Source organism: Spea bombifrons, chromosome 8 (genome assembly GCF_027358695.1).
Source record: "Spea bombifrons isolate aSpeBom1 chromosome 8, aSpeBom1.2.pri, whole genome shotgun sequence".
Classification (NCBI taxonomy): domain Eukaryota; kingdom Metazoa; phylum Chordata; class Amphibia; order Anura; family Pelobatidae; genus Spea; species Spea bombifrons.
The window spans coordinates 25,627,485-25,641,951 of NC_071094.1; the positions used below are offsets into that span (position 1 = coordinate 25,627,485).

General features: G+C 41.5%; 1 protein-coding gene across 2 annotated transcripts; it reads right to left on the reverse strand.

Annotated features, from left to right (window-relative positions):
- Positions 1 to 730: 730 nt before the first annotated feature.
- Positions 731 to 12,451, reverse strand: RLIM (ring finger protein, LIM domain interacting). Of its 2 annotated transcripts, none has more exons than XM_053473294.1 (4): positions 12,354 to 12,451; positions 5,392 to 5,587; positions 3,797 to 3,880; positions 731 to 2,648 (listed from the first exon to the last, which is right to left on the reverse strand). In XM_053473294.1, the coding sequence occupies exons 2-4, from the start codon at positions 5,558 to 5,560 to the stop codon at positions 1,048 to 1,050; spliced, it is 1,854 nt and encodes a 617-aa protein (XP_053329269.1). In that variant the 5' UTR covers positions 5,561 to 5,587; positions 12,354 to 12,451; the 3' UTR covers positions 731 to 1,047. The 2 variants fall into 2 exon arrangements, with proteins under 2 accessions (XP_053329269.1, XP_053329267.1); XM_053473292.1 differs by having other exon boundaries at positions 731 to 2,651.
- Positions 12,452 to 14,467: the final 2,016 nt, after the last annotated feature.

A 14,467-nucleotide genomic window follows, 5' to 3' on the forward strand; every position in this document is an offset into this window, starting at 1 on the left:
GACTATGCCTGGTTCACCGTGCAATACGGCTCTTAAACAGGACTTAAGAAGGTTAAACCTAGAAGTGCTTAAACATCCTGATACTTTCGGAAAGGCTGTCACTGCCAAATTAGTAATAGGAAGAGAGGGAAAAAAATACACATGTAGCAGGCCCGCTATATACAGGATCAAGCATTCAAAAGAAATAAAGGCCCAGAGCTATGAACGAGGAAAGTACATTTCCTAAACCTGTCTAACATACACTGCAAAGCACTCGACAGCTTGGCTAGGATACAATCTTTTGCTTTAAGAGATTGTCATATTATGGGCCTTATACAAGACAGCAGGCAATAATATACCTATATAAAAGTCTGCCTTTGAATTATAATTTTCTTAAAGAATAATATGTTAAAATGCTTGAAGGTGCATGCTTCATTTTTGTCAAAAAAAAAATAATTCTGGATTAAGTATGAATAGGTTTCCCATATCTCATGAAAAAGAACATACTTGGAACTCAGGGAAGCACTATACGTGTGGTTACGTGGTGCGTATTTACAATTCTGTGCTATACCTCTTGTGAAACATGGCCAAGAAACGGTTCTAATTGGGCATAGAACGAAACCCATTCGAAATTTCAGAAAGCATAACCATTTATGTTGAAGGCTACTCATGTTACTTAATACACATTTATTTAAAACGGTAAGCGATGTCCAAAATTATACATCTTGCACAAACTAGTGACAAAGGGGCCTTTTGTTTGAACCATTCCAGCACTGAAAGTTTATTTAAAATATAAAAAGAACTGCGTTTACTAGGATAAAGACGAGGAACATTTTTTTGCTGTCCAATTAGCAACCTCACACAACAAAACGTACTTGAACTAGTTTTGTTTATTTTAAACTACTTAATTTTGGCAGGGGAAACGTAGGATTTTTATAGGAGAACTCACTCCAAGCCATGGCCTTAATTTAAGCACCACTCAAAAAGTGGCCATACACCCCCTTCCTCCTTTCCTTTGCCCGGCACTAGAAACACCAGCTACTTAGTTGACAGTTTGTATTAAGTGAGTCACACCACACTTTCTCTGTTGCCAGACACCAAGACTGCTCGGCGACAAATGGGACATGTTGAATTTTCAGACAGCCAGCGGTCAATACAGTGGACGTGGTACTCGTGCGAACAAGGTAATTTTCGTAGCTTGTTACCCTCTGTATATTCGGTTATGCACACACTACATGTTTTCAGGGCATCATTTTCACCGAAATTTCGCGTGGAGAGGTTATCAATTTGTTCTTTAGTGAGTCCCCTTGGCTGATCATCATCCTCCTCATTGAGGAGGAAGAACTGGGCCAGACTAAGGAATGGTAGTGATCCACTTTCTTCAAAGGTGACCGGCCCTCTGTTATTACGACCCTCCCTTCGAGCCCCAGAAGTGGAAACACCTTCATTGTTTCCTTCACCGCTTTCCACTGGGTTTGGAGGTTCTGGGACTTCTACAGGAGGAGTTGTGACACCAGCACTAACACTGTCTGCTTGTTCCTCACTCACTGCAGTTGGAGGAGAGGCTGCTCCAGGACTGCCTTGCTCTGCATCATTATCACTATACATAAAGTAGCTAAGCTCTCCAAAACCGGTCATTATCTGCCTCAGCATTGTCTGAATGGCAACAGATGTGGTCTCACTAAGGCCAGTGTTAAGGATCCTGCGGATAGGAATTCTGATAGTGCTGACGTATGTTCTTACTCCAGCACGTTCAGAACGCGAGAAAGTGCGCCGGAACCCCCCCCTCTCACTCTCATAAGTGACTGTGTTGTTAGGGGTTTGAGAGCGAGACCGTGTTCTGTTTGCAATACTGTCTCTTTGACGGTACTCTCCTGGACGTACCCGTCGTACCTGAAGATCCAGGACAATGGTAGGAGGCCTCTGACTGGGACCAGTAGATTCTCCAGAAACTGGAGCCTCTGTAGGAGGTGACTGGGTTGAGCTTCTTGTCTCTGGGTTTGAAAATTGCACTGCACTTGGACTCTGAGCTTCTGCACTAAGTGCTTGTTGCCTTGACGTAACATGCTGTCTAGTTCTAGAGCTTCCCTCTGTTTCATGAGACAAAGGGTTGTTCTGGACCAGACCTGAAATCTGTCTCGTTCTGGAGCTACCTTCTACTTCTTCCACTACAGAAGCATCAATAGTCTGTGACGAAACATGGGGAGGCCTCCTTGGAGACGGCTCAACAGGAGGATTCAGAGGTGACCTGCTTCTATCAGTTCTTGGTCTTGTCCTTCTTTGATCAGGACTTCTGCTTCTTGCCCTCCTTTGCCCTCTCTGGGAGACGGGCTCCTCTGCAGGTACTTCATCTGGGACGTGACTTTGGGCTGTACCTGGGGTTTCAGGCACAGGTTCAGTCTCACTCTGATTGGTAACCTCCATATCCTCTGTTCCAGGGGTTTCTGCTGACTGGTCACTTGGGGTGGGGTTCTGTTGAGCAGTATTCCGATTCACATTTATTTCCAAACTGAATCTGAAATCACCACTGTTTGGATTTGTTCGGCTAACTGCTCTCCACGATTGGTTTCCTCTTTGTCCACTTCTTGTGGTGTTTCCAGTTTGCCGAACAGAGTTCAACCAGTCTATTATAGAATCGCCGTTGGAAGAGTCCTCTCCAGAATCTCCACCTGCTGAGAAAGAACCGAGAGTAAATTACACTATTTACTAAACCCATTCTCAAACGTGTCTCTGGTAGGAGTACAAATTAAAACAAAAAGACTTAACCCACTCAGAGCTTAAATGTAGAAATTAAAGGGGGAGTGCCATGAAAACATGCAGTGTGAGAAGGAGTCTCTAATTGGCTAGGTTACTAGAATGCGCTAGAACAGAGCTAAAACACTCATGGGAAATATACAACTGCCTAAAAACAAAATGTAAAAATAACTGTTGTAGAACTAAATATTTTTGAAACCTCATTTTAGCCCCTTTGTGACAGGACTGTTCTTACATTTTTGCACCCTCTGTGAAAATCGCTGTTTTAACATTTCTGATGTGTTTGCGTTTAGCTGCAATTTTCTTCTCATTAACTGTACCACCACAAATTATATAATTTTTTTCAGGACAAGGGCTCTTTAGATGTCATTTTGATCAAATCTAACTTTCTATAAATGTGTTTGGTTTTTACCCATCTACAAGAGCTGCTAGATTCTAATATTTGTCACAAAGTTAGAAATAAACATTTTTTTGCAAGTTGTAAGGCAATAAGTACCAGTAGTGTATTCCTATTTTTTTTCAAATCTGGTCATCCTGAGCCCATGTATATGAATATGCATCTCTTAAATATGGCAGTGCCCTGCTGCTAGAAAGAGCTTTTGGGAACCAATAAACAATCATTTCTTTGGTTAAGCTGGTATTTATCGATTTACTTTTATGAAGGCATTTCAGCAACACCACCTGAGGGAAGGACGTGCTTACTAAATGCCCTTTCCAGCGGCAGGGCTCCGCCACATTAAAAGACAGTCTTTCGGTAGCCGAATGTAATTGCTCTGAAGAGCAATGACAAGTTGCCTCTACATAGGTTGATCGGTTAATATTTATCGTAATTATAACCATCATATTTCATAAGTTGATTCTAGAGATGCAGAGTAAGCTCCGGGTGACAGGGAAGAATGTTATACTTAAGCACACAAAAAGGATTAAGCAGAACCAAGTGATTGCCCTTTACCAACCCAGTAAGAAGCAACTCTTCTGTTGCTACTGGGTAAGTTAAGGTTACCACAATGATTTATTGGTAAATCTCTTTAAGATGCACACACATATATATATATACACACACCTCTGTTTTCTTCGGTGTTTGGCTGGGGAGGTCCCTCTTTGATCTGCTGAAGCCTTCTCAACAATTCTTCTTTAGTAATTTCCCCTTTACAAAACAAAAGAATGTGAAAACATTAAGGGAGCATAGTAGATATAAGATTTGTTTGCCAAGTTGGTTGTAGATATAGTAGATTGTGAATTCAAAAAGTGCAAAGCAGATGAAGCCCTCATTTTTGCATTGACTTCAGCACACTCATACAGAAAATTAGGATAAAATGCACTTGAGTCCATGCTAAAATACAGTCCAACGTGCATTACAAATAAGTGGTAGGAAAGAACAATTTTGCCCTTCTAGTCAAACCTTTTTACCTGCCTGCTGTAAAAAAATCATTGTGGACCTTTGTCTCGCCTGACTTTAGGGATAGCAGTTCTATCAAGCTTACAGTTTTAAGAAACACAGTGTAGACTTGACTGACGTCCTGTTTAACAGACTTTCATGTAACTGACAAAGTGCCCTAATGGGTACATTCTTGAACCAAGAAATCCTGAAGCTACTAAAGGCATACCACAGCTCCACAGCTACCGCACAAAGCCCCCTTCTGCATTCCATGATACGGGCCAGTTTTGGCTTCTAGAAGAAGCCAATCACTGACAAGAAGGTCCCCTCACTGAAGTAAAGAGTACTTTCTCTGCATTCACTTGGGAGTCTAATAAGACCCCTCGGAAGTCTCACATCAACCAGCAATGGAGCTGGCTGGAAGTTGGTATGAGGATTCTGATACATTCCGTCAAAACGCAGCTAAACTTAAGGTGACAATCAGCTATCATACACATTAAAGTTCTTACAAGTTACCAAAAGAACGTTGGTATATCAGTATTAAAGTTCACCTTAAAATAAAGTATAGTAGTACACAGAACTGGGCTACATTTTCTCAGTTCCACAAACAAATCTAGAATTAAACTGTCATTTTAATATTGTGCAGATAAAATGATTTTCCAAGCAGAAATATAAAAAGTCATTCATGCGCATTATGCTGGTGAAGATAAATCCAACATTTTCTTGAAAATGCTGCACGCACATACACAGGTCTACTACAGATGGGTTTCTGGCTTATTTTTGAAAAGCAGGTTTTATGAGAGGACAACGCAATCATTGAGTTATCACATTTTTGGGTGTCAATGGGTCATGTTATGGCCATGTTTTAACTATCTGTATGCCCATACAAACACTGAGAAACCAAGATTCTTTGCATTCGAAAACTTAATTTATGCATCTGCTAGAATATAGCCTAGCACCATGTATAGGTGGTATTTTAAGCTCTATAAAGTTCTCATATGGCTTTTTTTCAACTCCAGGTGTGTTTTAAGCCACAGACACAGTATTTATTTTCCCTGGTGAGAGGACTCCACTAGCTTTATTGTGTAAATGTATTTAGGGCAGGTGAAAAGATTTTTTATTTATTGTACGTATGGTTGGTCTTTCTTATAAAGCAATGTTAGGAGTACTATTGTTAGGAAACATGGGTGGCTGGGCTTATCAACTAAGGATAATATATCGACACAAACAATTCACATCACATTATTCATCACAGGCAAGCAGCAAGATTTTACTCCTACCTGGTGTTCCTAGTAGGTTATTATCTCTCATTAACCTGTAGTCATCCTCATTCAGGTCATTGACAAACTGGTAGAATGCTTCCTCCCTGTCCAACCTGTCCATTTGGCTCTGGCGTTGAGATTCGGATTGCTCACCGCTTCCTTTCCCTGATGAATCGGCACTCTCCATCTTGAGTGAATGGGAAGATGACTGTTTCTAGGGGGTTGTAGAAACGTGCTCAGTTAATATTGAGAAGCCTGGTTAATTGCTACTGGCACTGCAACATACTACTAAGACTGTGCCGGGAAACAGCGATCATACTGGAAATGAGGGCATGCCAAGTAGGACCGAAAAGGGCTATTTGGGGCAATAGCTAAAAAGAAAAAGTTGTTAGAGTGCCGTTCCATTTATACAGAACATTGTAGATAACCCATTTCATTATTGCCCATAAAGATTTAACCCCTTAAGGACCAGGCTGTTTTTTTTGTACCCAAGGCACCCATTTAGTGTACCCACAAGTAAAACCCCCCCAAAAAACCCTCTTATTTGAAAAATCTTTTACATATCAGGAAATGCTAATAAAAAAAACTGCTAAAAATTCTATTTGCCCTGAGTACATAACCAATGTTTTTATGGGTTTTGTTTTTTTTTGCTTTTTTTCTTGTTTTTGAAAACTAGACACCCCAGGGTATTTTAAATGGGGGTATTTCCATGCAATAATTGTATTAGCCATTTCCATGCAATAATTGTATTAGCCTTTGTCAAAATGTGTGGTAGACATTTTTATCACACAAATTGTACTTCAGGTATGAATTTAAAGCTCCTGGTTTACGTCGTTGTCAAACATCCCAATATGTGTTCGGCAAGATCTTTTGATTACAGTTATGCCCCCCATGCATGGGTTTGCCTGGTGTTCGGGGGCAAAGAGGCCACATCTGGGAAGGGTACTTTTCCCCATTTTGGTCAGTCTGTGGCTATGCTCCATCTTTGAACCTGGCCACTCTAATTTACCCCCATCAAACAATTTTTTTTTTTTAAATCTTTATTTACCCCTTGGGTATTTGAAATGCTCTTTCCATGTCAAGATTTTGGGGAAGATGCTCATAAATTTTTTTTTACTTTAAAAAAAAAAAAGTTGCTGGAACTGGATGGTTCTCCTAATGGTGACATAACTGCATAATTATTTTTAAACGTTTCCACATTTTTTAAATTTTTTTTATATTTTACTAATCACATTGTGATTAGAAAGCTGGAATCCATTGCAGTACCTGTATTCAACCTGTAAGGGGAGCTAGAGTTCTCAGGAGGGTCTGGAGAGACCCTCTTGAAAGCTTTCGCAACTCTTTTTTTTTTTTTTTTTTTTTTGAAAGGACACGTCGCCATCTGGCGAGTGGCAAAATCACTCACAGCGGCACTGACCGCTCTCCAGAGCATTTCAGTGACACCATTGAAGTTGAGGAGGCGATCACCGATTACCTCCTAAACGTTTTTTAAAATGGGCGTCCGCCGCCATACAGCGTATGGCGAACAGCGACGTCCCGGGGAGGGGCCAGAAATGCCCCCGATGCTAATCTCTGTGTTGCTGAATACCTTGACATTGAGGCATTACAGCAACAGCGTTTATGCAAAGAACGTGATCCTAGCTGGTTTAATGAAATCGGTCGTTACCTGACCGCTTGTGTGATGTGTCTGGCCCATCATTGGACGTTAAGGGGTTAATTACATAAAATACCAATGTCCTGAGGAATGTATTCAGGTAACGCCACCTGCTTCTGCATCATAATTTATTATTCCCTGAAAAATTAGGCACAATTTCACGTGAAAAAACATTTCTGGGCAAGGTTTGAGCGTTTTATCTACTAGGAACAAGGTTTCTAATACTACGTTTAAACGGTTAATTTCTGTGGCAGAATACATAGAAGTGCATACTCCCGCCGCAATTAGCATGGAAATCAATGGATTTTTCCAAAGAATTGTCTTACAGTTTCACTTTTTGCACCAGAGCTGCTCCTTACAAACATGGCACAAAAGTGTGACTTACACTATTTAATTCTGTCAATATTTGACAAAGTTGCATGTAAACAAACTAGGAATGCATCTCCTTGTAGAGTCTTGCCTCTGTCTAGAGATGCTGAGAGCCAGCGGGGAGGAGCAGGCAAAACACGTAACCCTTTGTACAACCCGGAAAACAGTCAACGGCCTTTATATGAAAACGCCACTCCATTTCAAGAAATACGTTTCTTGGAAGTCCGGGGTCCAACATTTTCACAGAATCAGACGTAGTGCCAGACGCAATGTCACATAAGCTTTCCTCTGAAGAATTTGTAGCTCTAGCAAGCAGCTAGCGCCACATAATGCCAATTGATTTGTATAACTTTCTATAGCCTAAGGACTGTTCATGCTATATAAATAAGACGATTTAGGAAGCTTATGCGTCTACTACATGCCCTATGAATATAATGACACTAAAAAGTAGTTTTTCCAGGAAAAATAATTGCATGTCAGGCTATTTTGTGCACATACAAAAATGCACAAACATTCCCTTAGCTTCCTGGGGGAAACCCCCCAGATTTTGCCATCAATGATACTGTAGAACGGTTATCATCGGACAGACTCATGTGGTTACCCCAAGCATACTAGCCACTGGATGGGCAAACCCGTACCTTACATCTCACATGTAAAAGGGAAGAAGGTGCCCAGTGGAAAATGCATAATTACATGCCGTAAATCTACGCTACTAAATATAGTATCTGAATCCAAAGATAGAAATGAAAAGGCACAACGTCAATACAAATAATTTATAAAGAGATTTCTGATGAAAGCATAAAATAAATAAAGACATTCTTTTAACTCCTTATGCCCATCTACACTAGCTGTAATGTACACCATTACAAAGTCGTGCTTCATTATAGCCCAATCATATTCACTTTAACACATACGATACCTATGTAGTCTATTATCGCGCTGTCCATTTTCCAAGCGCATGGTGGAGTTGTGCAGAATATGCATTTGCCCCTTTCCCCACTGCCCAGCTAAACGGCCAGCAGGGGATGTGTTTGGCTGAGTGCCTGTTCCTGCACAATATACTCACCTCCAGACCGAGGGTCTCCATGTGTTAAAGGGTCTCCTTCTGATCTTTGCTTGAAACAGCCAACCAGTGGCAAGAATAGTCTGATCATGGAATAAAAAGGCATTTTAACGGCTTAAAACATTCAAGACGTCCCATGTTGTCAAGATAGTCCTGACTGAACCATCTGTGCCACCTCTAGCCAAAAAGTAGCTGTAGTTAAATCAGATGGCCGGCACGCCGGGAAAACTGTTTGACCCCTGCCGGCACGCATACTATGTCAAAGATGAATCACAAATAGCTAAAAATAAAAAATACCCTGAACTTACATTTTCTAAACTTTTTTTTTAGTTTAGAAAATGGGCTGATGATAGTTGTAACACCAGCCAGGCCGATGAATGTGATGGACGCTGCAGTCCACAAAAGCAGGTGCACCAGAAGAGCAAAATGCTGGCATACGGGGAGAATTGGCACATTCCACCCCAGGGAGCAGGCAAAAGCCAAAGCCAAGTGGCCACCGGCCCATCTCACAGGGAAAAAACCCACCAGGGTCGGACTTTCAAAATGAATAGAGAAGCGAAAGCTGAAACCACAACTCCCTCCTTAGAGAACAGAGCCGTGAATTTGCCTGAAATACTACATAAGAGTTCATATTTCGTCAAAGCTGAAAGGTGCCAAACTATGTAGAAAGAGGCCACAGTTGTCCAGTATGTACAGCAGGCATTGTGTAAAGATCGGTTTATGGAAAGGATTCATTATGCATTTAAGGTTAGGGGAAAAGGAAGATTCTATTTTTGCAAATGCAACACACCCTCCAGATCCATACACACAGCCAGAAGTCCTGCGCCGCATGCAATATTCCTAAAGCACAGAGTGCAAAAATGCATAGGGCTGCCCAATACAAGCAGAAAACGCAATTGTGTGTGAATTATACCTCTAGATTATAAGCAGGACCATCCTCACCGGTTCCTGCATGTCATATACTACTTATGTCCTGTCTACCCATTGTACAGTGCTACGGAATCTGATGGAGCTATATAAAAAAAAAAACAAAAAAAAACAGCTTTCAGACTAAGAATGTGAAATGATGGGCATAGAAATACACAGAACAGCCTTGGAGATTATGTTTGTAGGTTAGATGCTCACATACTATTTGAATACGCAAAACACGATTAATTAAAAAAAAAAAAAAAAACACTGCACACGAGGATCTTTGATGAGAACAAGTGGGGTGGATGTGTCAGATCAGAGTGTTATACCGCAGCTTCCGATGCAACAGAGAGCAATCGGCTGGACATTTTCTAAGAGGCTGTGTGAGGGCAGCGTGCATTCATTCGGAGAAGATGGAGAGGAATGATAAGCAGAGTGGGAGGGGAAACATTAGGACATGACGCCATGTAAACATATCATATGACATTCATGCATGCACATGTTGCTGTCAGATCTTATATAACACATGGTTTAAGGCAGGAGAATGCGAATATGCTATAAAATAAGAATAGTTCAATCTTGCAAATCTGGTAGTGCTACAAACCTAGAAGTATCAATTATCTGCTTAAAGCTCACAATACACCTCAATGATTGCTCAGCAAAAATGATGAATTTCAGCAGACGCTTGCTTGTAAAAACGTAATTACATTCCACGGCATTAGCGAAGGACATGTTTGTAGAATACACCAAAAGCCCAAATAGATACGAATCCAGGTCTTACGCACGCTATCCCGAAACAAACAGGATATAGGAATCACACCTGAATTGCGATGCATCCACGTACGTATATATACAGCCCAAGCCCCTAACTGCATGCAATCCTGCAAACCTATCAATCGTGTAACAATTTCTCCATCTTAAATCTTCTCGATTTGAACTAACCTTCCATAAAAGCACTGCACACCATTTACTCGCGCCTGTTTCCTGCATTCCATCACAACCGACACCAGTAGATTGTCTATAGTGTCATAGCCTTGCGTGATTCGACAACACAGACTGTTGCTTAGGAAACGGCCAACGGCCATTTTTATTCTTTTGCACTGCAGTCCTGAACAAATTTACACGGAATGACTTGAATTTTTAAAAACCCTGAAGATTTGTAAGGGTGTAAGCTATCGGTTTGCTGTACCCGTTCGAATGTATACATTGTATGAAACACGGCATAATCTGCGGCTGCTATATGAAGAAAAGATCATAATTAAAAATGTTAAATGTATAAAACATTTGGTGCTAGAACCATGAAAACATGGCTACTGGTGCTTCTGTTTAAGGTTTCAATAACCTAAAAAAAAAAAAGCGAAAAATACATAGCAGCGCAATTGAAATATTGCAGTATATCAGCATGTTTGCGGATTATATATTATTTCTGCTTCCTGCTATTCTACAAGAAACAGAAACAAATCGATATGCTTCGATCTTCAAAAGAGAGGGGCTTTTGGCAAAAGCCCACCAGCAAGCGGGCGATCAGCCGGTTTTGAATGTCAGAAAATAATTCTGTGGATTCAGCTGGAAGGCAGATTTTACCATTAGTGGTGAACTGCGAAATCACCCCGGCTCCAACTCCAGAGAGCTCTCCCACAGCCTTATTTTGTCTGGAATTGGGGTAACATTACCTTTAAACCGAGCTGAACTCCTGTACATTATAGTACAACCGCGCTGCTCGGCTTTAAAGAAATGTTCCTTAGGCCTATTTAAGGAGTCACAAAGCTTGGTAGCAAAGACAATGTCAGCATTACCTTATACTTCACCCACAAGAACATAACACACACAAACCGGCCAATGAACACTAGCCGTTCCACACTGCATCAGATGGAATTGCAAAATGTTGCAAGCATCATCCTGACATCACTTCCTGGAAGGTCACAGTTGGCAGGCCATAAAGAACAGGGCCAGTTTGTGCTTTTGTGGTATTTCTGATATTTTTCTTTTCTTATACGGCAAAAAATAGAGGCTTTTTCTCTATATGATTCTTAGATAAAACGATCCTTGTAGGGGGCTCGAGGTAAATTAAAGAAAAAAAAAAGAGGAATGATTTAGGCGGCTAAAATAACTACATAAAAAACGCTGATTTTCTTTGAAGCGCACACATAATATCTATCAAGAGCAATTCTGGAATAAATATTAAGTGTGTAGTAACTATAGCAACAAATGTGATGTTCCTGGCAGTTGCCCCATAAGAGGTCGACTTATTTATTGATCTATATAGCAACATCATATTCTATAGCTCTGTACAACGGGTAAAGCTCTACCAGATGCTCTACCGCAAATGATCAAATATTCAATGGTTCTGATTTTCCCCAAAATTCTACAGCACAATAAACCCGATTCACACATACATACATATATATATATATATATATATATATATATATATATATATATATAATTTATATATATATACACACACACATTATATTTATATATACACACACGCATTATATATATACCTAAACACATATAATATATATATATATATGTGTGTATAGGTTCTCTGGCATAGAATAGAGCGATATAGATAAACATCTGTTACTGGAGATGTTTGCCCGGTTACCAGCAGACATGGGTCTGGAAGAACATTCAGTGCTATATGTTAAACTAATATGTTTATGCCCACTCGGAAAGGATTCCGATCCCCGGAGGTATAGGGAGATACACGAACATATACTTACGTGCCACAGGCGTTTACTACTAATCATAAAACGGTAACCAAATAAACCATCCTAACCCGGGCAAGGTGTATCCGGCTTTCATACCATAAGGAATTACACTGGGCCTGTTGTTCTAGGCACAGCCTCGACCTCTCGTACATTTTCATCCGCAACTACCTTTTAGCAATTACACTGCTCTAGCCCAAGAATCGTTTACGACGGGAAAAGCAGCAAACGGTTAGCGGGAACCTCTGCTTCCTCCTGTCTGGATACATACCGAGGGGAGAGGCCACTACCTCCGGTGTCCGATGGATTCTGGCTTCTACGCCCAGACCTCTCCTCACTCCGCCATCTTCTCCATTGTTACGAAGGCAGCCCGGAAGTGAGAAGAAGAGGGGGCGGAGTCTCTAACTAGTTGGAAGAAAACGGAACGGGGAGATGGAGTGCGACACGGCAGCCCGCCTATACGTGGTGACGCCACCGCAACATTAGACGCCCCTATGTGTAGATGCCATGTTACTTGGGGCACTGTTATTTGGCCAAACTCAAGCAGCGCTGGTTAATAGGTAGCAGTATGGCTTTCTTACAGACGCTGGTAATTCAGTTTATACCTTTCAGTCATCTCTATGGTCAGAAACAAGTCTTAATGAACGTACTCTTTGGTGGCTAAATTGGAAAGCGCAGTCCAATGGAGGTTCACCCTAACCAGGGCCCAAGGATGCAGAAGGGAAAAGGATGGTGACCATGGTTCCCAGACCTTATGAAATAATATCTGTTGCTCACTCGGACTACATCGCTTACAGTGTTTAGCTAAGCAAAATTTAGTGGTGGACAAGTGGAATATAAGTTTGCTCGTCAACTTGTAAATGTCCGGGGGTCCAAAGCTACCTGCGTGCCCAGAACTGAGTTAATCAGGCCAAAGGCAAAATTACAACCTGGGGCATTGCCACCAAGCGTGAATGTATATAGCCTCTAATGCACAACCCCTATTAGCCTGGGAAAATTCCCATTTGCCACTAGTGACAGTGTTTACTACCTCACTAATCAGTGATTAATATTGCCGAATCCTCTTATCAAAATAATCCCAGCTTATCGGGGGATTGCTTGGTGTATCACTGCTGACCCTAAGGACTCCAAAATAGCAGAAGACTTCATTATAGCATAGAGTCTTTTGGCCAGTTTTAACGCTCATTATAGCTTTAACTTGCTTTCTTGTGTCATAACCTTCTGAAGAAACCTTTTCAGTGAAACGCGTCAGAGCTTGTACAGCAACCTGGACAATGTTTTGTTCTCCTTGATCAAGGTACATGACGTCAATTGGTGCATATTCTGGGGAATCTCTGACCACTGTTTCATAGCGATCACCTCCCCCAGCTCAGTCTCACATCTCAGCATAAATGGACACTTAGGGTGATATTGCAAGGAGCTGTGTGTATAACCTTGAGATAGAACCCCTGCAGTCCTCTGAAACTTAAGGTCACAAATGTCATGAGGGGGGAAGGAACCTTGGAGTTGTAAACATGACACAAAGTGACTGTTTTGCAACAAATCTAAATTTCTTTAGGCATTTGTAATGGCTCCTGAAGACCCTCCCCTAGGACAAAATCCTCTATTCTCAATAAGTTGCTGTCAGTCCACCACTGAAAAAGTCCCACCGACCCTGCATTCCCACTCGGGAATCTGGGGTTAAAAGATATTGGTGTCATCCCATCTCTGACTCCCTGGTCGGGAAAATATCGGTACAACAATGAGACAGGGGTCTGCGGTGGTAGGTCTAACCATGGGAGACCCACAGTTGGAATGGGAGATAGTAAAGTTCTTTCCAGATCTATCCATCTACAACCACCCCACTCTGCCAACGAAGGAGTTGTGCGTACCTTGACGCAATTAAGTTAGCCCATACATGTGGTGCCACCAGACCCCCCATAGGTTTAGAGCAGTAAAGCACATTACTGGCCACTTTATTAGGTACACCTTGCTAGTACCGGGTTGGACCCTTTTTGCCTTCAGAACTGCCTTCTTCGTGGCATACTTTCAACAAGGTGCTGGAAACATTCCTCAGAAATGAGAAATCACATTTTTGTCCGTATGGACATAATGGCATCACATAGTTGCTGCAGAGTTTTCGGCCGCACATCCACGATGCGAATCTCCTGTTCCACCACATCCCAAAGGTGCTTTGTTGAATTGAGATCTGGTGACCGCGGAGGCCATTGGAGTACAGTGAACTCATTGTTATTTTCAAGAAACCAGATTGAGATGAATTGAGCTTTGTGACATGGTGCATTATCCTGCTCGAAGTAGCTGTCAGAAGATGGGTACACTGCGGTCATAAAGGGATGGACGTGGTCAGCAACAACACTCAGGTAGGCTGTCGCATTTAAACGATAT